This window comes from Fringilla coelebs, assembly GCF_963513975.1.
Source record: "Fringilla coelebs genome assembly, chromosome: 4".
In the NCBI taxonomy this organism is placed as follows: domain Eukaryota; kingdom Metazoa; phylum Chordata; class Aves; order Passeriformes; family Fringillidae; genus Fringilla; species Fringilla coelebs.
Genome location: NC_140032.1, coordinates 9,739,422 through 9,766,574, shown reverse-complemented (window position 1 = coordinate 9,766,574; position 27,153 = coordinate 9,739,422). Strand labels below are relative to the sequence as shown.

The following is a 27,153-nucleotide window of genomic DNA, read 5'->3' as shown; positions in this document are numbered from 1 at the left end:
CCAACTCCAGCCAGGACTGCTCAGCACAGGGTCTGAACAAAGCAGAAGAATGCCTGGCACAAACCACTGGATGTTTTCAAAGTCTCACTGAGCAGCTCCATGAGCACATCAGTAATTCAAGCTAAAAACATCAGAGTGTAGTGCCATGACTGACTTGCACTGTTTACAGCCAGACATCATGGTCAGCAGGAGGGTTTGAGCCAGTTTAGTCAGGGAGCCTGAAATCACTAAGCACACCTCTCACTGCTCCAGAAGCAGTGCAAAGGGAAAAGAGAAACAAGAACCTCATCTGTGGGCACAGATCCATGGAGCTTCCAACACTGCAGCCTCAGGGGCTGCTCAGGGTTAGCACTCAGACTGCAGAATGCCCACACATGAGACTGCATGAAACCTTTAGGAACTCATTATCAGCATGCTAAAAATACAATACTGCCTTTAACATACAAGTCTGGAGATTTTCTCATGTGTGCACTGTTATTTTACAATTGGCTTTTCCTCCCCTTTTCATGAAAGCTGAAAGCAAAAGTGCCAGCTGGTTGGTTATATCTTAGATTAAAATTTAGACAAAATATTGCCAAAGATGCAGTTCTTAAAGGGGTTACACAGTAGAACATATTTTTAATTAATAGGTGAAATCTAAGACAAATCCATTTCAAATTTTGAATTCACTGTTAAAAGCTGGGAATGAAGAGGCCTCTTGATTTGAAACATGTACTTTTACTTGCCATAGTGGTGGCATTGTGGCCATGGTGATGATCTAAGAACACCAATAAAGCAACCTCTGCAGGGAGAGTTAAAACTTCCTATTAGTTCATATGAGAGGCTGGGAAAAGTTTGGGGCATGTTTAGATCTTCTTGTCTGATTTTCCTAGTATACTAGTTGGTCTAATACAAGCTATTATCTCCCTGTGTAAGCTTTGTCTGATTATTTAAATCAGTCAAACAAAAACAGGTACCCACTTAAAAACTCCTTATTAAGTCAAATGAGCATTTAGGGGGAGTTTTTCCACCCACAGATGCCAAAGCTAATATCCAGCAGAGACATGTCATCCATTAGTATAAAACCTCATACCAAAGAGATGTGCTGTATACTTTCAAATAGCAGATGAAATGCAAAAAGAAGTTGATTCAGTAGAATTAACAAAACAGAAAAAAATTCAAGCATTATTATCTATAATAACACCTAATAATACTACACTTTTAATGGTTATAATTAAGATGGAACATTCTAACAAAAGCCCTCACACTGCTTTTTAAAAGGAATACATGATACATTCCAACTTTGAAAACATTACTACACTCTAGAAATTTGATACAACAAATGTTGTTTATAATATACAATATAGCTTTAAGCTTACCAAAACAGGATGAGAACAAGGAGAAAAACTGCAACAGCCATCTTTTCTTGCTGTTACTGATACTTAGTTCAAAGAATTAAATCATCTTTAATTTTCAAAATATCTCTGCATTACATGATTATTTAACAATACTTACAGAATTTGACACTTGTTTCCCTAAGAGATTATGTCTCTCATTATACTACTCTGCCCTATTTTTAACCACAGAGAAATACAAAAAGTACAAGTACCAAAATTATTTTCAGGAAAAAACAGCTTTGAATGTTCTTCTTGGTGAGGAGGAACCTAAATTTTTTGACTTCAAGAAAATACTGCAAGGTTCCCCCATTTTTACAGACTCCAACAAAAATTAAAAGATGAGTGGAATGGGCTACAGTTGAAAGTGTTACCAAAACTGGTGATGAATAAAGAATTCCAGTTACTCTGCTTAAGGTAAATTTTTACATAGGTAGTGTTCTACTGACTGCAGTCTCACAGAGATACCTTTAATTTGTTTATAAATTTATAAACATCTTTTCCAGAACTGAATGTGCAAGAGGATGAGAGTAGTGGCATTTATCTACAGGGAAGAAAAGTGTGAAGAAAGACAGGATCATGCCCTCTCATTAAGCCAAATATTAAATAATCACAAGATACTTTTAGCTTAAGTTACACTTTGAAAATATGAATCAGCAAATATGCTAAAAAGTAAAATTGGTACAAATCACGGAATGTTAACATGGTTTTTAATGGACACTACTTCATAACAACAAACTATTCATATAGGAAAATTTATTGCTAGATAAAAGATAAATCTGTTCTTAACAAAACCAGGTTTCTTGTAATTTAATAAAGAAAATTTTCTAAATACATTTCTTGAGAAAACAACATAACTAAGGCACATACTAGACAGGCCCATTTTCTGAATTCAGTCCAAATTTAAAGACTAATTAATCATAATCAGACCTGCTGTGAACAAGCACAATTTCCACAGTTCAGAAATAAAATTGTGCACTTTCTGTTTTGTGAGACATTCTCCTTACCACAATTATAGCACAAATGCACCAATTATTTTCCACTCTCATCCCATCTGGATCCCTACATTTTTTTTAAAATCTTGTATACAGTTTCTATCAGTAAAAACAGCACCTAGATGTTAATCCTACAAACTTGTTTGGTTTTTTCTATGTATAACACAGCTTTTGCAGATAAGAGGAAAATAATTAAGGAGGGGCAACTATACCATTAATTCTAATCATACAAGAGTTCTGTCTGTGCACATGTAGCCAGAAGTAATCTAAAAAGTTAAAAGAAAATGTGACATTTTCTCGTGAAATCATGTTTTTATTTATTAAAAATCTATGAATATGCTGTATTTTTGACAGATACTTTTAAAAATAAATAAATAACAAATTTCAGAGAAATCACGCCACCTTATGGCAGCAGTCAGCAACACTGACAGCTGCTGTTTCACACACTGCTCATACTTCAACAACAAATCCAAATCCAGCCTTTTTAGACCTGTAAGCAATGAACAGTGCTCATGAAATGCCCATACAAGAAACTCCATGGAACCTACTTACACTGCTCAATTTAGAAGATTAATTTGGATGCCAGCAGGAATCAAACCCACAAGCTCAGAGAAGCATATTAATTTCCAAATTTCATGTTTGGATTATTACCTTATCCAGTCTGCCAAGACAACTGAAAAGAACACAAAAGCAAGCAAGTAGCCTATACAATACACTCGTGGTCATTATTCCAAAGGTGGAGTCTCTAAGAATTTCCTGCTATTGTTATTTCCTCTTCCACCAACCCTAAATAGACGGCCTGAAATAAACTAAACATGTACTAGCAACATTATGTTCCACTACACATAGTGTAAGAGTACTTGGGACAAGTGCTGAAGCAGCAGTCTTGAAGTTTGAACCAAAATTAAAACACTCCAACATTATTTTATCTTGACATACAAGGCATTTTAAATTCTCCTCTGGACTGCTGTTTCTCCTGGTGGCTGGGCTATCTAGGATATCAATCTCTTACAGCATGCAGAACAAAGAAGAACGATTTCAAAGTGAAAATAAGTTGCTGGACAGAGAACAGTCCACACCCACACAGCTACATGTAGTAAGGGCATTTATCCAAATACGGATTTGAACTCAGACCATTCCTTTGTCCAGTTCATATTGTGACCTAGAACGAAAGTTTCCCCTTCCAAAGTAATTCAGTAGTGATGAGAACATTGGGACACAGATTGACTCAATCCCTCCTGTTGGAGCTATTCTGTTTACAGACACTAATGAATACCAACTAGGACATAATGAGGGGGAAAAAAGGACTTTTTAGGCCAGTAACTATCATATCTTTCTGAAATTAATGGAAAATCCCAAGTGGCAGTTTTATTGAATATTTATGCAATGTGTAATAGCTCCAACAACAGAAATTAAATTTTATTTTTGATGTTTAAAACACTCAAAACATGAGATGTGCAAAAAACCTGCATGAAATTTCAATCTGCAAGACTGTGGAAAGAACCATGTTTTTCCTGTTGCATGTGAATTACTGGAGCTAGATTCTTCAGTATTCCGAGAGAATTCACTCTTACTGCAACCAAAAATTCTGTCAAAACTGGATATATATAACAGCAAACTTTTTCAGTTTAGAAGAATCACCATTTTCTGATTAAGAAAGATGTAGCTAGATGGTTCCCAAACCCCTTTATCCAGAAGTTCTTGTTGTGTTTAAGTTATGTAGTTACTGTATTAAAGTTATGAGCGCAAAGAAATTAAGTATTTTCTATAACTAGAATAAAAGAAAGACAAGTAAAAGCGTCAGAGAACATAGACTGCTATGAGAAACAGAGAAACAGAAAAACATCTGAGAAATAAGTAATTACAGTTCCTACCTGCATTCCCTAAGCATGCCAGAAGCTCCTCCATATATTCTGCTCCCTAAACATCCACTGAGAGCACTGAGCTCCCTTCTCCTTTAGTTCAGAGTGAAATCCTGTTCTTCCTACATTTTCCCACAGCAGAAAACTCAGAGTGTCTCCTTCTTCCCTCCTCCCATCTCAAAAGCTTTTTAAACACCTCCTTCCCATTTGGAGGGCTCAGTGTGCCACGTTCCCTGCCTTGCTGAGGTGGTGCAGTATGCACTGCATGGCTCCTGTGCCAAGAGCTCTGCACTCATTTCTGTTTCTCCCCAGTCACCAGATATCATTCCTCCAAATAAGCATGGTAAAGGGCTAAGGGAAGAATCTCTGCATTCACCTTCACATCACTGTGGGTCAGGTTTACCTGAGGAGGCACACTAGGAGTGAAGATATAATGAAGACATTCCTGCAGTAGAACAGCAGGATGGCATTTCATCCCTTGTTTTCTCCAAAGCCAGTACGGTTTTGAGAGCCAGACATCAGCTGATGCTAAACCAGATGTAAAATAGCATAATATTACAGTTAAATGGACCCAAAATCACCAAGTTGATTAGGAATTCCCTTTTGTCAACTGTTGTCAAAATTCATCAGCTGAACAAAAAACAGAATATGATGAACATTTGATCTGTCTATATATCATGATACATTCACTTCTGAGACATTATGAACATTTTTATCAGCCAAAGTGTATTGTGTGGATTTACACAGGACCAACTGTGATATGAAAACTAAAGTCAGAATTCCCCACAGAAAGAATGGCCCCCATGTAGCCATTAAAGAAATATTGAAAAAGGTTGATACCTGAAATCTGTATTCCCCTCACAAAAATGTCATATAATAGTAAATAACTTTATTACACTAATACATTACTAACTTTCTTTCAGCAATTATCAGCAGTATCTACTATAAGTTCTCTAACACTCACTTCTAAATTTTAAGTGAAAGTTAATTACCTCAAGGTCATCCAGAGAGCGAGTAATGCTAAATCGCTTCGATCTTCCAAATGATCTTCGAGCAGAGGAACGTGGAGGAGGAGCCTGATTTAATCCCATAGAATGTCCAAATTTTGCACCCTAAAAAAACCAGAAAATATATATTTCTTTAATTTTCGTGCATTGCTGATCATAGTGAAATCTGAATTTTAAGGAAATGTAACAGGACCACAATTTCAAAACAAGCTGGTCATTTGCCATGCCCCTGTAAAATCACATACTAAAATTCACATACTAAAGTTGACTTTTGCAGTCTCAAGTCAAATACCTTAAACATTCAGCATTAATTTACTGTATTAACATGAGTGATCAGTTAGGTTGCTAAAGTGCACATGATACATGTCAGTAATAAAAGCAAGATGATCCTGGCTGTTTCCTGTCTTAACTGAAAACCATTTAACTACAAAATTTGTGTTTTCTATAGGAAACTACCATCCTAGAAATCATCTCACCCAGCTTCTCTTGAAACGTTGCCCCACATTTTTAAAAGTCTCACTTTCACTACTCTTTTTTTAAAGCCTTGCTACTGCAAAGTGCAACTTTTGAAATCACACAGTAGAAAATTGCAGGAACTTTTGTTCTGTGGAAAGCAACTCTCTCACTTGGATGTTCCATTGCTAGAATTGGTGCTGCAGTAATTAAATCTGTTTTCTCTTGTTCCCATAATCATACTCTTTCTCCCTAAAAAGTTACCAGATGTCTGTTAAGCTACTCAGCATATACATACCAAGTTTATTCCAAATGGCAAAGTGTAAGCTTGAACCTAAAATTAGGCACAGTCGGTGACTGGTGCTAAGCAGATGTACATAAACTCACTACATTACAAAACCTTGTGATTGTGTGCCTGAAATTTTGGATTCCTTTCACTGTAACATTCAATGTGGGGAAAATTCCTCCCTGTCTACTGATGCTTTTTTGCTTTAGAAAATAAAAGACTTTAAATCAGAGCAAATTCCCCTCTGTTTCATGTCAGCATCTTTCTTCATTATAGTAAGCTTAAAGATATATTTATTGGTACTTTTATAATTGCTCTGCATTTGACAGATTTGTAATATTTATTAAATTTTCTATTTGTGTTCATTTCCTCCTTTGGGCAAGTGTGCTCCAAGTTCTGAAATATTTTGGTCTCCATTTGATCACTCATTGGAAAGTCTATACACATCACGTTAATCAAAAGAACAACCACAAATTTCACATCCTCACAGCCTCATGCCAACAGCCACTCATACAAAGCAGAGAAGAGCAGCCAGAGCATTGCACAGCCTCAGAGATGTCTGCCTGTTTGCTAACTCCCATGGAGACAACACTGTTCTACAGCAACTGGGCTCTGGCCATCACCAGTGCTCTCAACAGATTCTGTTTACAAGCTCAAAGAATTGTCAAGACAAAACAGGAATCTGGATGCAGAGTATGCAGCAGGGTTCATCCCCTCAACAGGCTTGAGAGTTCAACTTCATTCAGTATTAAAAGTGATCCCTTTTTCTATGAAATCTCTTTCCCTCCCAATTTTTTATTTACTAAGGGTGTGATTTGTTTGGGTTTTTTTATCGGCTGAGAAGTAAATTGGGCAGGTTCTGCCACAGCAACCTGGAAATCTAGTAGCTGGGTATTAGCTTCCAAGGTTTTAAGAGAGCATTTACAAGTGCAGTATAAACAAGCTAAAGTGTCTTTTGCTAAATGATCAAATAAATGTGAAGAGAAGAAAATTGCTCTCTGTAAATGAGGACAAGCAACACCCAGAGGAATGAGGACAGCTCCTGTCTTTTTGAGCAACTTTAAAAATCATCTGCTCATCCAGGCAGGTATTGCTGAGGTGGTTCAGACCTGCCTCATCCCTTACAGCCACACCAGCCTTTCCTGTGTGGATGGAAAGTTTACACCTAATCTGTGCCACACAGTGAACTTCACCGCAACCCCTGACTAAATTCAGCTGTATCCATTACTGCTGGTGCACAGCTGATCCAAACATCAACAAGGCTCCTCCTGTATGAATTTTTCTGTTAGAACAACGTGAATATACATGTACATCTACTCAATTTCACCACTAGTCAAGTATGACCACACTAGTTCTGTGATTTTTAATTTTTTTTTCATTTTTAATCCAAGAATTAGTGATAAAACTATCAGACTACCAACAACGCAGCAAATTAAGGGCATCATTAATTGGTACTTTGAAACTAATGAAACACAGTATGGATCCTTAACAGTCTTTGATGTGTTTCTTAAAAGTAGGTGGATGCCCTGAGAGAACTTCAGCTTTTATTGAAAATAAAAAGGTGAAAGGAAAAAAATGAAAAAACTATCAGTAGCTGACATATATATTCAGAATAACAAATACATTTTCACTTTTCATTCTATTTCATCCCCAAAAAAGAATATAAATTGGCCAGTATTTATTTAAATAGTAGAGACTGACATATATGATGCTGGGAGATTAAGAACATGCACTCAAAAAATTTTTGAAAAAGTAACATTACAAATTGAAGGAAGAGGAACCAACTGCCTAAAGACAAATCTAATTAGATTCCACTGAGAAGCAGATTCTAGATAAGATTAATTATCACCAGATGCCCCATTTTAGAAATAAATGCTGCTTACCTATTTGTGGTCAGAAGCATAACAAAGAGACAGGGAGAGCAGACAAAACCAACTTGTAAATTGTGTGGTATTAGAAAAGTGAGAGTAAATTAGTATCCAATCAAGATTTGTATTAATGGTTTTTTATTGTTATGCAAAACTGACTACTGAGCCCTGGGTGGAACAGAAAAGATAAGAACAGGTTAAGAAAAAAAGAGACCCTGGGAATAAAACAATGCTTAAGCAATAATTACAAAATAGAAAAATGCACTAAACTAACCATTTCCCCAACCCATCTGGATAACAATTGCAATTAAGAAAATATTTTCAACTGACAAAAAACTCTTCCTTGCTCTGAAAAATCAAATTAATCATCTAGGAAATTAAGGAGGGCATTACTAAAAAACCCAAAAAGAGTGCCATTCACAAGTATTTAATCTCCTAGGAAGTCTCCCTTTTCATCTTTTCTTGACTCTATTCCAGGCATTCAGACTATGAAGGCAGACCTCCTTCTCCAGATCAATTTTAAAAATGGCTGTGCATACACACATGCACACAAAGAAGGAAAGAATCACGTATCTTAAGCAAACAGCACCATTTTGGCAAATGTTTTTCATGTGACTGTGAAGAGCTGGAAATAAAAGCATCCATGACTTGAACAGAAAACATCCATTGAAACTAGAATGTACTAATCAGCATGGCTAAAGAAATCCACAGTATTTCAGCACAGAGAGATTGTTAGAGCAATGCCTGATATTAATGTCATTTCTGCAGTCTGTTAGACATAAAGAAATCATGGTACTTCTTTATTACACTGTTAAACAGATATTAAAAACCACTAAGTTATTCACAAATATTTCAGAACAATACATGTATGGCCAAAAACATGGCCAGCTGGGAGCAGCCTGGTCCAGTGAAAGGTGCCCCTGCCCATGGCAGGGAGCTTGGAACAAGATGGATCTTAAGGTCCCTTCCAACCCAAACCACTCTATGAAAAATATGCTGTTACATTCTCTGTTAGCTGCCAAGCTAAAACACTGACATTTGCTGCATGAACATTAGGCTGTAGGGTTGTTTGGGTTTTTTTTAAATACAGATTGACTATAAGCCCTAGAACTGTTTATTATCCTACCTTAAATATTCTCTTCCAAAAACAGTGTTGCTAATTCTGTGAAACTCTAAAAATATCTAAATAGTCAAGAAAATCTAAGAAATTCTGTCAGCAACAGAATTAGAAACTAAAGTCCACCTGACATTTTACTAAGTGCCCTCACCTTAGAACTTTTAGGAATCCAGAAGCCAACCAAAAAGCACAGAAATTTGTGAAAACAAATTGATCAGTGAAAAGCATGTGCTACAGCAATACATCCTCTCCTATTTGCAATGCAGATACTTGCCACCCTGCTACTACTATCTATCATGGTGAAAGTATAAAAGAACATATCTCTAAAAGCCTTTATCCTGTTATGGTTTGGCAGATGGAGAGGAAAAACAACAACGGATTAAAGGAATTAAAGTACTGATGCTCTAAAAAAATCCTTTCCTTTTTCTACTCTTATAAAAAAAGTAAAAATTAGAATGGATTGAAATACCAATAAAATATATAATCATTAGAGAATAAGGACAATTAATGGGGTCTGTGTCTTTTTTTTTTTTTTCAATAAATTACTAGATTACCCTTTTTTTTTTAGGCTAACAGGAAATGGCAAGTGCAAATATGACAAGTGCACTGAAAACAGGTCACCAGGGGAGGACTGATACAGCAGCATTTTGTGAAGTGCCCAAGTGAGAATGGTTTCTGTCTGAGAACAAGAATGGTGTACAAGAAAAGACAAATGAGAAAGCAGAAAACATTGTACTTCATTATTAGCAAGGCAGAGGGAGAGAAGAAGGATGTGACTCATGTGGGACTGCAAACAGAAGGACAGAAAGAACAGAAATGTTACAATGTAAGATGATTTGCACAACTCTAATTATTTATAGATAGAACAAAAAATGGTGGGCTCTTAAAAGTATTATTAACTGATAAACAAGTTAGGCAGCAGTTCCATATAAGATTTTTGGCAGCTGTGGCAGCTTAAGGGTTTTGCATGTACCTCTGACCACTCCTGCAAGCTCACAAATTGCAGCAGGCTGTGCCCTCCTCTCCACTAACATTAAACTAGAGTTTACAAAATGAAATAATCCTGTTCCTAAGGCAGATCCACGGACAGTCATGCCAGCACAACTCATGATATTCACTGCCAGCTCTGGCCTGAGCACCACAGGAACTCTTTCAAGCTGGAACTACCAAAGAAATGCAACGTGAAACTATGACAGCCAATATGTGGCTGTAACCTGGAGCCTGAGTGCACAGAAGAAAGTTGATGAAACTTGATCAATTATTCAGAACACAAAGAAACCAAACCCCTTCAGAAAACATTTTCAATTAGCTTAAAGGAATTCCCAGCTATAGCACGAGCTGTACTGTGCTCCTTCATATTCCAGCAAATGCACTTATCCAGTATTACAACTTTGCAACAAATGATCATGTGCAACAAGCTGAAATTTTCATTTTGTGCTGAATAGTCTTCATGCCTCTCTGCAGTTATTGCCTGCATATCACTAATAGATTGCCTCTCCTCTGGTACCAGTTCCAAAGCTGAAGGTGCAGGAAGGGGTTAGCAAGACAGGCAGTTATTGGAGTACAAGAGACTCAGGAAGGGGGGAATTTTTGTTAGGAGTTCTGGCATCCCTGACAACAAAAAAATACAGGGAGCTGGCAGCAGGAATCCAGAAAGGAGAGAAAAGGAGAAAGAAAAACTGTGAGGCTTTAGGCCAGCTTCCAGCAAATTTACAACTTTTCATGGAAAACACATTATAGTTTGTGATCTTGAGAGGAAACTAAATTTAAATTTAGGAAACTAAAAGGGACTAAATCTGATGGGACAGAGGTTTTGCCTGCTCTATGGAAGAGCAGCAAGAAGGAAAGGTAAAATATAAGAAGGGAAGCTAATAAAAATGTGTAAAAAGCACTGACAAGCCTGATCATCTACATTTATAGAACTATGCTTTCAAAACTGTTTCACAACAAAAGTTAATCTCACAAGATTTGAGCAAAATAGTTATAGAAGGTTAAATGTTTGATTAAAAAAAAACATGAGAAAATAATTAAATGTGATGAACAAAGTTCTAGGAGCTCTAAGACATAAACATCATTACCAGTGTGCATTAATTTTCATAGAAAATGTTTTTCCCTCTGTTCAGGTGGAAAAAGTACACTATCCTATGTCCTGGCCATTTAAGAGAATACCAAAGGACCATGCATATGCTTGAATAGTCACATAGAACTGCTTGCCTCAATTTAAGGAGCTCAACAGAATTTGGTATGTTCTATATGTCACAGAACTTAATCATACCAACTATAAAATCACCAAATTTTAATGCGTGCTATTTCCAGCTTTTGAAGCTTTTAAAAACTGCCACTGTTTTTAGGGTTGATTCTGTGACTTTGTGTGGTGAAGTGCATAACAGTTTGGAGCCCAGATACACTGACCATATAATTTGAAACTTCTATGGATATTCAAAATGTACCAAATTTAATCCTGGTTGTTGAGCCCCTCAGCAGAAGGGTCAGTCTGGATTGGCAGTTCATCTTTAAAAAGAATGCAGGTTTAAGACTTTAGAAACAAAGTTCCTGATTTAGACCTTTCTGAAAATGGATGGGAAACAGTAATGCACACAAAATCGCAAGAAATTGTGAAAGGATCACAGAAAAAAAACCAGCTGATGCAAATATTATTCTGCCATCAATATTGGTCTCAAATGCTGATCTGGACTGTGTGGCTTTGTGCTCCTCTCTTGTCCATTCCCATCCTCAGCCTCCAGTCCCCTGAGTGAGTGTCCCCCCTTTGCCCCCCACCCAAAACTGACAGGGAAACTCACAGTTCCTGTAAAAGGAGGCTCTGAGAACAGGAGAGACTGAAATATGGGATATGCTGGGTAAGGATTTCTTGTTCTCTGAAAGAGATAAAGGTGTGTCTGTGCTCACAGAGAGGGCTCCAGGTGTGTCTGTGCTCACAGAGAGGGCTCCAGGTGCTGTGGACAAAGCCAGAATGAAGGGACACCTTTCAGGCTGCTCTGCACTTGTGTCACCATCACGGAGGGACAGCACCTCACAAAATCCAGTTAGATGACAGAGGGTTGCTTAAAAAAGGTCCATCATCATTCAAACTTTAGTGTCAGCTTTTCTGCAGGCTTTAATTACACTGCAATTCCCAGTTTTTTTGGGGTTTTTTTTGTTTGCTTTTTGTTTTGTTTTGTTTCGGGTTTTGGTTTGGTTTTTTTTTTGCTTGGGTACACCAGGACGACAAAGAATTCAAATGCTACATTCACCAGTGCTGATCAACAGATTTGATGACTTTTAAGAATACTTTACTGATCAGATGATAATGACAAATTTCATTCCCTTCTAACCATTACAGTGGCATTTTAAATCCCAGTTTGGCCCATGATACAATGAAGAATGCTGGAAAATTTCGTATAAGATCTATATGGATTCCAGGAAGACACAGAAAAGAGACTGTCCTGACATGAACATCCAAGTAATGCTTGTCTCCTGTACTAAGGATATTAGGCATAAAACACTGACCCATCTACACTTCAGTAGCATCCTAATCCCTTTTCAAGAAACAAAACAAAAAAAAACAAAAAACAAAAAACAAAAAAAAAAAAAAAAAAAGAAGAAGAAAAATACCCACAAACGTTGATGTTATTTGTGCATATGAAAAAGTAAGATCATTTTTTCAGTACAACTAGATAAAAGTATCTTCTATAAGTTGGAAGTCTGGTAGATGGAAATTGCAGAGGTACAGAAAGACCTTACTACACTAGGGGGAAATGTGAAGAAAAATACAAAAAAGGACATAACAGCTAGTTTCAAATCATCTTGAACATTAGCTGGGAACATTAGTTCAGTATAGCCAAATAATCAGTAACAATCAAAACTCTGACCAGGAATCATCATAAAAGATTTTAAAAAATTAAAAACCAAACAAAAAAGAAATAAGCCTTATGAATACACTGTCTGTCCACACATTTTTAAAACTGCTTATAACTCTGGCAACTCATCTCAAAAATAAAATTACAGCAACCAATTATATTACAATTATGAAAAAACTTTTGGAAAGGGTAAGACTAAGCTGACTTCTGATTGGAAAATAAGGGATTGGTGCTTAAGGTTTAAAACAAAAATAATATCACTAAGAAAAAGTAGAGCAAAAGATTGATAGTGATTCTCAGGATAAATATTAGCAGGTATGAAATGAAACTATACAGAAAGTACAATTATGTGGTGTTTTCTTTCCACACTAATTAAACTGCAGAATATGTAACTCAGGTGATATCAGGAATGCCAAAAGTACAAGTTCACAAAAGTTTTAGCAATTCCATATTTATTTTTATAAATTAAAGATCTTTATTCTATATGGCCCTATTTCTTGTCTAATGAAAAACTGGTATTTTACAACTCCTTGTCTCCTCTAAATCTTCTCAACTGCAAGGAATTCAGATCTTTCTTAGTACAGACAATAACTTTATAATCTCCCATCTCAAAGCTTTTATGTTTAAAACATAAATATTAAGGGATTTTTCATTATTTCAATTAATTCTGTGCTAAATTTTTTTCCGTGCCATTTTCTTTCTAGTACACAAACTTGAAATGAGGACATTCACAAAAGTCAGCATCACTCTACAGACATTTACTGTCCAGATTTTATTCAATTTCTTTTTCAAAGAAACACAGCCAGCATTATTTGGGCTTTTTATACACTTTGAAGATCCTAGAACCATTTTTAAAATAATTTTAGAAGATTACAATTCATATGAAAAGGCTGCATGGAATTACTAAATATTTAACTGTTTTTCATTTTCTCTAAGCAAAAATCAGAGGACCTATTTCCTATAGATGCCTCTTTGCAGATTAATTCACTTTAGCACATTCTAAGATCTAGCTTGGTGTTTGGGATTTTTCTCAAGTTCTCTTTAAGGTATGTAGGTAGATCTCAAATCAGATCAAAGCCCATAAATCCAAAAGTTAACATTAAATTGTACTGCATAAGAATAGCAATCCAGCTGCCATTAATTCTGCTTTAAAAACAGCTGTGGTGGAACAATTTAAGCTAGTGAGCAAACAGAATTCTAAAGGAAAGAGAAAAAAAACATGTAATTATACAAAAAAAAAAAAAAAAAAAATGGGAACCATGAAGCTTTGCCAACATTGTCTCTGCATCTAAAATATCTGCTTTGCAGTTCGTTCACCATCCAGTTACCAACAGTAAAAATCTGCAATTCTTGCATCTGAAGCAAATTACAGATTTTCATCACAAAAAAAAAAATATCATTTTTAACTTGGACAGCATATCTTTTTCAGTAACACTTGCTTTGGAAACAAAGACAACTCTAAAGCAGTTACAGTTAAACTTCTGAACAAAACAGAGGATAAAAACAGTTGCCCAGGAACTAGATTAGCCAGGAAGGATGCCTTAGTGAACCCCATAGTACAGCCTGCCTATTTTCTCTCTTACCCTTTTTTCAATATTTTCAGGTGCTGAAGTTATGAAGGTTACCAAGCATTGCTATATTTTATTGTTAAAAAAAAAATACACATTTACAATACTATTGTCCAGTGAGTCTCATTAAACAAGATTTTCTATTTTGTCTTCTAAGACCTACAAATAGGATCCAACTACAAATTCACACTTTTCATCAGCACAAACAATAATGTGATCAAGACAGAAGTATAACAAGTACGAAACAGTAAAGGATTTCTAAAAGCCAATACCCAAAATTTAAAAAAGCTTTTTAGTTACATTTCAATAGATTTGCCATATTCACTTGGAATAAACCTAGGACCCAAATGCTAGTTATCAGGCTCAGGTTGTAAAACCTCTTTTGATCTTCAATGTTATACTCACTGCCACACTATTAAAACAGACTTTCCTTTTTTAAAAAGAGAATGGTGAGAGGTCAATTCCTAGGATTCTGTCCTTATGGAGAGAGAACTCTAAGACTAAACTGACTGTTAAGAAGCTTTCCAGTGGAAAAGGGAGTATTTTCCCAGTAAAACTTAATTTAAAACAGTAATGGGTAGACATATTTTTGGCCAGGCACTTGCCTGAAAACAGAGAGTGAACAAAATCAAACATATTTATATTAATTTAGTCTAGAGGGAAAGGAATGCTTCCCTGCTCAGCAATTTCTCAAGTCCCCTGCCAATTCTAACATCCCCTGATGTTTTCCAATTGCTTATGGTGCTTTTCATTTGTGTCACCCAAAAACCATGCACAGGAGCGAGTGGGTAAGAGACTGGAACTTAGTGGGATGCTAAACAAGGTGCAAAGAGCAATGAACAGCAAAGGCAGGACAGTGCAGCTGGAATTGCAAACAAAAAAGCAGGAATTATTCCATTCCCACTGAAACTACAACCAGGCTCCTCATGTTGGTCTCACAGACCTCACGAGAGCATACCCAACCCCTACCCAGCATCTTAGAGCAATTTAGAAGCTTCTTGTCACCAGAAAACTTCCTTAGCTGTTCTCAGGTTGAAATGCACCTTGCCTTCCATGATTTGCCTTTTCAGCAACATCATCAGGCCTCTCCCTGCTTGTTTTTATCTAAGACTTACAGAAGACATGAATGCCACCAAAAAATTCTCATTAGAATATCGATTGTCTCATTTCTTCAATAGAAATTCTCATTGTCTCATTTCTTCAACAGAAACCTGTTCACGTGACACTTTCAAGAAACACCAGAAATGTGAAGTTCAGTACAGGAAACAATATATACAGGGAAATAAATACAGGAAAATAAATACAGAGAAAAAAGAGGTGCACAGGGCCAGAAATATCTTCTGGTAGATCTCAGTCAAAGGGGTGGACTAGAACCAAAATCTTCCTAGTTTAGTTCTCCTCTTGCCGTGCACAGGAACCTTTTTAAAAGGTTTTAGAAAAGAATGAAATATACAGCAATTGTGAAAGCATGTGTTCAGTAATTTGGGGATAATTCTTAATTACATTTTAAAGAAAACAAGAAACCTCATGGTATCCACTAACAACAAAGTTAGGCATTTTTAGCTATTTTCTACAGTTCACACTTGTATTGAATTTTAAAATGCCTTATAGCACCATAAAGAAAATTAATATTTTAAAAGTGGGTTTGCCAACTATCCCAAAATTAATCACAATTCTAGTCTGTGAGCTGAAAACATCATCACTAAAGGGAAAACAAAGCTCAAAAAATTTGTTTCTTTGCTTGTAACCTGGGGTCTGAAATGACATCTATTCCCACTCACAAGAAGCACTTCCCAGGCTCAGTTCTGAAAGTGCAATTTTAAATAGATATGTTCGCTTACACTTTCTCACATCTGCTCTTGTGTGCTGTACAGTTCACAAATGTTTTGTAAGTGCAGCCATAAAATCTGGAAGCAGTTTATGCCCATCTTACCCCCTACTAGCATTGTACAGTACAGCATATTTTTTTGAATTACACGCTGTGATCATCACTGTTTATCTGCACAGCAGCTCTGCTAGAGCAGAATTGCATCCAGGAGCTCATGTGTGATGAAAATTCCAAGGAAGATAGTGTTTCATATGGAAGCACAGAGTCCATCACAAGAATCTCTACCTTTGGTAACCTTTTCTCCCTCTGGTGGCTTCTACATTCCCACTCAAAGGGTGTTTTACCTTCAGTGTTGATGGAAAAGACAAAAGCAATTTAATTGCATTTCTGCCAAATGAAGACTTAAACTCAGCCACCAGGTTGTAAAAATATGAATGTAATCCTATGTGGCCACTTTTTACACTTTATTCTGTGTATCTGGGTATCTTTATACACTTTATTCTGTGACTGGGATGAGTCTGAGCAAGCTGTGTAAAGTAAGTGCTTACCACTTAAAAAGGTCACAGGAAGCTGAGAACATGTCATTTTCTGGAACACAGGAGCTAACCCACCTGAAGAATGGTTTGGAGTTTTACCTCATCCCTTCACACAAAGTAATAAGAAAGTCTGAATTTCTCTCTTATGAAAATGAACTAGGGCTCTAAGTGCAAATACAGATTTTCCCTATTTCTGCAGCACCTGAAGTACAGAAGTATGATCATAATGACATCCTCTGATTATTTACATGAAAGATTTAAGATGAGAACACTGTACAACTTCATCTCTGTGAATTACTCCAAATAATCTTTATGAGCTTTTCTCATCAGTTTCAACAGCCTTCAATAATACTGAAAAATGAAATTAAAATGCAAAAGAGGGTCTGTAGCTTTAATGAAGAGATTAAATGCTAAAGCCATGTAGGAAGACTTTAAATGTGTCTTGAAAACAAATTTGTCATTAATCAAAGAACAGAATGCCTATTTTATTATCAGATAGACTTAAAAGGGAAGATTGACATACTTAGTGTTGGCTTATGATGATCTGAATGATACAGCAGGTGAAATATTATTACTCTTTAGCCAGATGTAGAGCATCTTTCATCTCAAAGTGTGAAATTTTCTATGAGATTTTAATTAGTATAATCTTGACTTCCATGAAATAGTGTTTCTGAAAAGTATCTAATCCATATTACTGTCATGGACAACACTGCAGACACAAACTTATTACAGAGACCCCTAAGGAATTTCAGCAGCATCCAATGCAGCACTTGGGACCAACATCCACCATGCACCTGCACCAAGTGCTGCTCATAAAGAGGCCTTTTCCTTGGTCCATCAGCAAAGACTTCAGGGCAGCAGATAGAATTGAGTCTTAAGTGGTTTAGGTGGGCAATGTTTACAAATTTAGTGGTTCTGTTTAGCTTTTGAAAGTGTGAATCCCCTTGAATTTAAGAACACTTGAAATTTAATTTGATTGTGGCTCTGGAAAACATTGCTGCATGTAGCAACATTTACCTTAACAATACACTAGTGTATAACTATTATACATCCTAGTTTATTTCTTTTTATTTTCAGCACAAAAAGCATAGAATAGAATGCACACAAAAGTTGCTTGCTTTATAGTGCAGGAAAAGCAATAAAAAATATTTTCTCTTTCCATACTAAACCCAAAATGCTCTGAAGTTCTGCAACCTAATCCCCAGAAAGGTTTTGTTCCTAGCAGTATGAAACAACTAATGAACCTCTACTGTCATCCACTTGTTCAGCAGTTGTATTTTTTTAATCAGGTAAGAAAAGAAACACGGGGTTTTTTTTCAAAACAGATTTGGATAGCATAATGGACATCTGAAACAATAATACAAGTAATACACAAAACGTTCATATACAGTCTGTTTTGTGCTTTTTGTGCTGAAAATAAAAACAAACAAACTAGTAGATATAATAGTTATACACTGGTGTGTTGTTAAGGTGAACACTAATATAAGCCTGGAATGACAAAGCTTCCTGAAGGCTAATTTGGAGTATAAGATTCTGTCTTTCCCTGGAGTCAGCAAACATTTCAGATACAAAACTGCTACTGATCCTTTCAGTATCAGAACAACGGCCTCCACTTTACCAGAATTCCAGTTATCAGACTCCCCTGAGATTAGCTCCTCAACAGCAAAATGTGTGTGTCACAAAGGGTATGTTATCATCCTGAATGCTCTTCCCACACCTTGTTTTGTTAAGTCTCCTCGTTTTGTCTAATAGTAGACAAAACAAGAAGAAACGGTAATTGGGAATAAAACTTGAATTACAGGCTTGCTGGCAGAATGTTAGATTTGTGACCTACCACTACCAGTTTTTTAATGCTAGTTGTATTGAGAGGTTTGCTGGAGTGAAGTTTGTAATAAAACAGTCTTATTCACTTAAAAGTGTATATAATCCAGGTTTTTGACTAATGATTAGACTACGTCTCTATAAAAATAGATGGCACTAAAATAACAACATTTGCAAGCCAGCCTTCTGCAAAAAGGAATGAGACTAAAGATGCAGACTCTTTCCATTCTTTTGCAGCTGAAGGTCAGAAGAAACTGAAGTTGCTAAAATGTCATGCCTCCTTTTCATTTCAGTGCCACTGAAACATTTGGAAACAATGAAGAGACAAGAAGAAAAGTGAGAAAGCCCTAACAGACAACACTTCCAGCAGAAGTACAATTCCAGAGCTGCACTCAATTAAAGAGGAATATGAAACGCCTCTGCAGATGAGAGCAGAATGTAGTATTTTCTTCATCTTAAATTTTGTAAATTATATAATACACCTTTCAATTTTAATATGCAAATATTACCATGTAAAAGTACCAGAGGCAGATGGGTTTGGGTGTGGGGGTTTTTGATGCTGTTAAGAACCAACACCAGCATATTCTTACCTTTTTATCTTCTTTGGATTTCCTGATACTGTGCGGAGGGCCAAACTTGTTCTGAATGCAGAACATCTTCTTGGACCATTCACTTTTATGAGATTTCAGCTGTGGCTGACCAAAGCTGCCATCGACTCTGTATCTGTCAGCTGGAATCTTACTCATTGGAGGGGGAAGGGTCCCACAGTTCACGCTGGACCAGCCATCTGTGGAGTCCGTGTAGGACTCCTGGTCGCTGGCATTGCCATGCTGCCACTCCTGCAAAACGTGCACAGGCAGCCACCTCTGATTGCCCAGGCCTGCAGCGTTTTTCTTGGATGGGGGTACTGAATTTCGGGAGGAAACCAACGGAACTTCAATACGAGCAGAAGGGCTCAAGTGTTTGCTTATATTTTGGGACTTATCGTTCTGAATTACTTCTAAGGGGATGTTTCCCTCCTGCTCATGACAGAAGCCGTTCCAATGGGAAGCAGGCTGATTTTGTCCCCTTCCTACTGGATTCTCCCATATGCTGCTAGGAATGTGTTTACTTGGATTGGTCCCTAAATCAACCACTAGAACTCTATTATTCTTTTCTTCTTGGTTGAAATTTCCAATTCCACTGTCACTGTTACTGCTGGTACTATTATTCTGATGAGCATCTGCATCGCCATCGAGGAAAGCCCTCGCTCGCATTCCCTCAATCAGCTCTCCCATATCCCTATACAGGACAGAAATAAACTGCAGGACAGGGAGAGATGATGTTGGAAACTCCAGACAGCCACTGGTATCTGGATCCGCTGTACATTCCAATCCAAAACGTCTTGCTATACCCTGGTGAATTTTATGATGAAATAATTCAGGATCCACCATGAAAACATGGCAAGATGTCCTCAGGAGCCCTTCATCTTCCTGAGCCAAGCTTGCATCATCATTTGTCTGCATTGTAACTAGTCCAAAGAATCTTCTATCATCCGGGCAAACAGCACTGAATGCCAGTTTCTCTGCAGGATATTCTGCCACAACACCTGATTTGTCACTGCAGAGCTGAATACAGTCATGCATTATCTTCATCATCACCAGGGAATGGATTTTCTGCTCTGCCCGCAGGCGTCTCATGCACCCACGAATGGCCTGCAAACTCTCTGTTTCCAAATTTGCAGTTGTTGAAGGAAGTTCGATGGAGCCTAAGTAACCTACAATCATGGCAACATTCAAAATGCTTGCATCTAACCCAAAGTCTTCTGCACTCTCCAGTCCAATTCTAAAAACTGAATCATCATTCAGAACTTTGGCTATTTCTTCCTTTGACAGTAGGTTTGGATTGCTTGCACTTTCATTGCCAGTTTCAAATTTCATAGCAGCAGAAACTGAAAATGATCTTTGTTTTGGTGCAGAATTATCTGAGTTACCAGCACAAAGAGCAGGATTCTCAAAGATCATGTTGAAAATACCACCAGACTGCATTTCTTCAACAACTTTCTCTGCTCTGTTTATACCCAGAGCCTTAGAGTCAGGCTTGGGTTTTAGCCACCCCTTCCCATCATAAAAACCAACTTCTTCATCACTTGAACATGAATCCATATGACTCATCCCTTCAGCAATGACCATGTGCAGGACTCCAGAACATTTCCCTATAAGTTTCACTACATCTTCATGCGAGGCTTTTTTCACATTGATTTCATTAACTGCAAATATCTGATCTCCTGCTTTAAGTCCAACATAATCTGCAGGGCTTCCTTTCATCACACAGCTAAGAACACAAGGGGCTTGTCCAGAAAGGGTAAAGCCATAACCTGCTCTTCCTCGAGCAACTTCCACGCTTCTTATCCGTGGAGGAGCGTGCATGTTGAGCCGACGTTTGACCGTCTCTCCCGGTCTGTACATTTTGGATTTTTTTTTTTCCTAAAATAGGAAAACTTTTATTTAGTCCAGTTTTTTGTCATGTTTCAAGAGTATTACTCCATCTGATGAAGATCTAAAGAAAGAAAGAAAGAAAGGACATTTTAATTCTCATCATATTTCAGGTTTTTTAGCATCCATATTGCCTTTACTGTTGAGAAAAAATTGCTAGTGAACTCTATCAAAAACTATTGCCAAAGAATTAACAAAACACTCTAAACAATTTGAAAAGAGCAGGTACCACAGTGTTAATTTTAGTGATAAGAAAGGAGTTGCAAATGCAAATAAAGTCACTGTCCAAGATTACAACATGACAGAATGGCAAAGAACAGGATCCAAGTCTTTTGATGTACAGTCAGTGTTTTTTATATTAAGCATGTTATGTCTTCCCCAACTCCCCCCCATTGCTTATTATTCAATTTCCTTCTGGCTTACTGCACCACTATACTACCACTGCATTTTACAGCATAGAGAAAATCCTTATTTAATCTCATACATTCTTTCCCAGCAAAAACAAAAATGAGAGCTCATGCTCATCTCCTCAGCTCTACCTCACCCCCTTTACACTCAAAGTACAGAAACAGGTACCACATGTATCATGTCAAAGAGATTAATTACCCCTAGAGTTGCCTGTAACTCTCCACTGACTGTAAAGGCAGCTTAAAATAAGTATCTCAGACTTCAACTTCCTTACATACATTTAACTTACATATGCAATGACAAGTGGGCATTCAGTCATGTATCAAACCAAAGGGATCCAAGATCAGATTTACTGTTACACCCATCAATTAATCTACTCAAAACAATTTGTCAGATAGCAAACAGTGTAAAAATGCATTTCAGACCATCATTCCAACATCCATGTGTTTTAGTTTAGCTTAAATATTCAAAAAAGAAGAAAAAAAAAAAAAAGGAGTGAAAAAGACACATGCTGCCAGTATTAATGTAGACATGACTTTGCAATTAACATGTAACAGCTTTGTATGAACAGCAAGAAGCAGAATATTTCACTACATTTTGGTGTCAGCACTGAAATCTGGATGTCTTGTTCTAAATATACTTGGGCAAATTCCATTGTTTTAGAGAGGTTTCCCCCACTAAGCAGGTTAAAATGCATGAAAATGACTAATGCAAATAAAAGAAATTACAACTTGTTCAACTTTTTAAACTATCCTCTTGTCGCACTATATGAACCCTCACTTCCAAGGTCTGGAGGATGACTGACAGAAAAACCCACGGGACTACAGCTACATAAAATTGCAATAAACTCCATCAGAGCAAGTGAGAACTAATCTGACAGTAATTACTCTGAGTTGGTCCAAAGGCTTATTCTTAACCCAGTCACATTGTAACATATTTAAACTGTATAAGGTACTTGAAAACAAGTATCTTGAATATGTGGGCAAAATGCAGGCAACATTTTAGTTAAATACATTCACAGAAAGATATAAATATACATACACACAGAGGCAACACACTTCTTTATCATATCTAAAGTGCTAAATTAGTGGTGTCCCACTCACTACTTGCATGGACAAAAATGACCAGGAAATTCTACTGACATTGCTCTCAGCTACAGAAACAATAAAAAACCCCACACTCAGAATGCAATCAAATCCGCAGCACACTACTTTCACAGTACTTCTGCCTGGGTTAGAACAAACAAGACAATTACTTCAGAAGATTTACCAATTAAAAACCAACCAAAAACTAAAATATAATTTAGAATTATAGTCTTAATTACTTATCTACATACGAGCGCATTGATTACCAAATTTAAGAAACCACTGCTGTTTCTCAAATATTCTGCTAGATACTCAACTGAAGGATGTAATTCCTACAGGACCCTTCCAAACCCAAAATAGGTCAGATTTCAAAATACCAGAAAAGATCCAGTTGGCCTTACTTTTTGGGGTTTAGTTTTTTGGGGATTTTTTTAACAAAGGGACATCAGGTTTTTATGTCTCCACAGTGCAGCTATGAGTATTCAGTGTAGAATGATTTTTGCAAGTTGTTTTAATATAGCAATTATAAAGCTTCATTAATGATACTTTTCCTATAATTTGAGACAAAAAACCCCATATTGGCTTTAAGAAGTAATGAAACTTCACACTTAACCTTTAAATGGCAATCATAACATAAGAAGTGCTTTGCAAACAATTGACCAAACTTAACTCTTACACTGCTGTAAGAAAGCCCCGTCAACTGGCATCCTATCTCATATCCTAAATGTTGTTTGATCCTTTCCTGATAGGGCTAAACTTGGGAATCAAAGGTCACTCTGCATTCAGCTGTCTCTAATTAGGTCTAGTACTTTTTGAGAATAACCATTAAATATTTCAAGATATAGTTCTCAAAAAAAAAAAAAAATAGAACTAACAAATAAATGCCCAACAGTAAATAAAAACCTTCTATCTAGGAGCATGAATACATACATGTTCTAATTTGCCTTATGGTGAATATTTCTGTTTTCAGCTGTCTGGAGAATAGCCTAATGTGACCCCAGAGTAACCTCTGAATTTGTGCTGTTAACCTGTTCACTATAAAGCCCAATAGTATCTGGCACCTAAAACTGTGCTACTAGCTTGCAAGAGGAAAGGAAGCAATTAAAAGAGTATGAGATTATAAATAATCTCCTTTTAAAAACATAATAAAAAGCAGTTGTTACTAAAAAACTTGAGATTCAATATTGTAATGTTGAAGGGGCTGATAAGAAAAATAGGTTTTTTACAGTTAATCTATACAGTTCTCTAATCTACAAAAAAATACCCTGAATGCCACTATAAAAAACACAATGAAAATGTAGTTAGGCTGCTCTTGGGAAGAGGCAAACCCCAACGTTGTCTTACATCACAACTCTGCATTTGCTAAGAGAGGTTTTCCTTTTAACTCTGTTCACACATCAATTTACCCATTTTCCTTCCTAACCTATGACCCTTACACATCAAGCATTTATTGCAGATGATAACCACTGATAATGAAATGTCATTCAAAAACCCTGACCATTATAAAAACAAAACAGCAGACTGCTAACATGTTACTTTCCTCTAATAATGATGTTCCAGAGGTATGAAGACTTTCAGCTATTAATATATTTGTGAAATTTTGTAGGTGTAAAGTTAGGAACTAATTCAACATTAAAGGTTTTTGCTATTAATGTGTCTATACACTAAAAAACACAAAACAAAAAATACCAACCAAAGAAAAACTGTATTACTTCACTAGATCACCTCTTTCCTCCCTCAGTACCGGAAGATTACTGTGCAATTTTTGTGCTAATTACACCTAGGGCAAATAACATCTCAATAAATTTATCTAGGAAACTTCAAGACAAAGGACAAATATATCTTTTCTGCAAGAACCCTCAGCATACAAGTATGTTTTACTGCAATAATGGCATGACAGGCAAATAGAAAAATTAAGAAAATAATGTTTTCCCTAAGCATAGATTAGTTGATTGTCAAACTGTTAACAGACTAGTTCAAAACTAAATTATCAAGTTATCTAATTGCTAACTTTTCCCCTAATTTCTTTGCAGACTTAAAAACTGGAGCTGAAGAGATATGGCACAGAAGTGGCACAAACTTCCACAATTCCAAAGTAACCATGTTTGAATATTCTTTTCCTGTAATAAATTATAAAACATGTAGCATATCCCGTGAAACAAAAACACCAATTCCCTTGCACTGATATAAAGCTTTGTAGGTTTATAACTACAGAATATTTCACAGAACATTTCAGGCAGAAACACTAATATGTAAACATTAAGAGTTGTTCAAGTATGTGAAATAACATAATTTGTCCATACACATCAGCTTTGACACAGAACTGCAAAACAAAACATTCAAGACTTCTCCCAGCATACATTCTGGTCTACCATTTGAATCAATTATTTGTGGGGTATAAAACACCAAAAATACCAGTTACAGTTGAACTGTACTGTATCCCACAAACACTGTATTTCTGTATGGAATGCTGTTATTTATCCATGCTAGCTTTCATGTCATTTTCAAACCCTCTGCCCCAAAGAAAATAACATGTTTTTGCTTACTTTCAAGGGAGAGAGGTGGTTTGTTTCCTGCTTCTGCTCTTGTTATCTCATAGCAACAAAGAGAACAGAAACAGGAGGCACACTCCTGCTGCAGCCCATGTTAAACTGTAACTGAGCAGCCACACAGGGCAGCGGGGAGTCCCTGAAGATCAGGAGTACATGACTGACCACCACTACCTCCCAAAAAGCCTCTGGAAATGAGCTGGTACTCAAGATCCATGTTAATGTGCAGAGACACTGTCTGGCTTCATTCTGTCTGGCTTTATTTTGTTTTCCATAGTGAGACTGTAAGAGAATAAAGTATGCAAAGTGGAAGTGCACAGAGGAGAGAGATTGTTCCCTCATCTCTCACACAGGTCTTGAAGTAATGCAAAAGACTCTTCAGCAAGGGTGCCAGTTGTTGAGGCAGAACTGATGCCAAGTCCCTACAAAGCTGCCACATTTGAATTCCACTAACTATTCAAATGTGGTACATGTTTATAGACAAGTTACACAAGAAATGTAACAGCACAACCTGTAGAAGACAGCTACCGGTTGTTTGAGAACTTGGGCAGGACAATGTTTTAATAAAAAAAATCTCATCAGCATTTCACAATTGGCAAGACAGACCATTATGTTTCCTTTAGGTGTATCTAGTGTGATCATTCAAAAAATACTGACTGTAGTTAGTAACAGCAGCCTAAAAAGTAGTTGTTAATAAAAACTCTTCTCCCACTGCAGACAGTGTGCGAAGTGCAAGGAATACAAACAGGACATTTGCTGTTTTGTCTGACAAGACTCATGTGAGTAAGGACACAGTTTCCTAAAGCTATTGTGCAGACAGTCATGCGCCTAAAATTCAGACTAATTTATCTACTGTATTTAAGAAGGGGGAAAGGTTTTGTTCGCAGTTAGGCATTTTTCCCCGCTGCTTTTCTTGCAAATTCGTTCCAGAACTGCTGGGACGCCGCGCAGAGGGGCGGCACTAGGGGCGGCAGCAGCGACACCCAGGCGGGACGGGCTCGGGGACAGCCGGGACGGGCTCGGGGCATCTGCGGGGCAGCGGGGGGGCCCGGCGGGCTCCTGCAGCTCTGCACACCCGCTCGCACCGCCCCGCCGCCGCTGCCCCGCTCCCGGGGAGGCTCCCGGCGCTGCCCTCGGCGGGTGCGGGGCCGTCCCGCGGGCACCGGGGGCGACCCCAGGGGGCAGCGGAGCGGGCGGCGGGTCCGGGGCCGGAGAGCGCCCCGCGGGGTTACCCATTAACTGCCCGGCTCCCGGGGCAGCCGCTTCCCGGGGGGTGGAGCTGCGGGAGGGGAGAAGCGGCACCTGAGCCCGCAGGGACGATTTGAAAAATCCAGCGGTAAAAGACGGGAGGGCACGGAGCGCCCGCGGCCCCCCCGCGGGCGGACCCGCCGCCCCCTCCGCGCTGCGCGCCGGGGGTCGCGGGCAGCGCCGCAGCCCGAGGGGCGCCACAGGGGCGGCCGGGGCTCCCGGCTGCCCCCTGCCTCCCCTCGGCCCCCGCCGCCGCGCTCCCCTCCCCCCTCGTCCCCCCTCCCGCCGTCCATCTGCCGTCCCCGCTCCTCCCGTCGCATCCCAGCGGGGTCCCGGGCCGGGCGCTCGGCGGCGAGGGGGATGGGAGAGACGGGCGGGCTGCGGTGGGCGCTGCCCCGCTCGGACCCACTCACCTCTGTCCCCCGGGACTCCGGCTACTCCGTCGAGGCAGCGGCTGTCTCGGTCACCGGGGAGACGGCGCCGGGCTCGGCAGCACGGCGCTGCGGCGACTGGCTGCCCGGCGCTGTCAGTCACCGCGCTCGCCCGGCGGGGTGGCGGTCGGGTTCCCGGACAGAGAAAGGGGAGAGACAATACCCCGCGCCGGAGGACTACAGCTCCCGGCGTGCCTTGCGAGCGGCCCGCTCGCTCCGGCCGTAGGGAGCCGGACGCGCGGGGCATGACGGGGCGCGTAGTTCGCTGATGTCTCCGAGCAGCCTCGCCTCGCCCTGGGCTCCGGCGGGGCGGGCAGTGCGCAGGCGTGGGTTGGCGGCGGCCGTTCGAACGGGGCCGGGAGCGGGAGCCGGGCTCGGACTCGGGAT

The 27,153-nt window shown here is 38.5% G+C and overlaps 1 protein-coding gene across 3 annotated transcripts in view; it reads right to left on the bottom strand.

Moving 5' to 3' along the window:
• Nucleotides 1-26,853, bottom strand: part of RGS12 (regulator of G protein signaling 12) — a gene marked incomplete at its 3' end in the record, with an annotated part of 84,574 nt that extends 57,721 nt beyond the window's left edge. For all 3 annotated transcript variants that reach the window (XM_084204157.1, XM_084204155.1, XM_084204156.1), the window contains exons 1-3: nt 26,749-26,853; nt 19,162-21,109; nt 5,223-5,342 (exon numbers count right to left, since the gene is read on the bottom strand). In XM_084204157.1, coding sequence (XP_084060283.1) covers nt 5,223-5,342; nt 19,162-21,018 — 1,977 coding nt within the window. In that variant the 5' untranslated portion in view covers nt 21,019-21,109; nt 26,749-26,853. The remainder of the gene's footprint in view (nt 1-5,222; nt 5,343-19,161; nt 21,110-26,748) is intronic.
• Between the last annotated feature and the right edge of the window lie 300 nt (nt 26,854-27,153).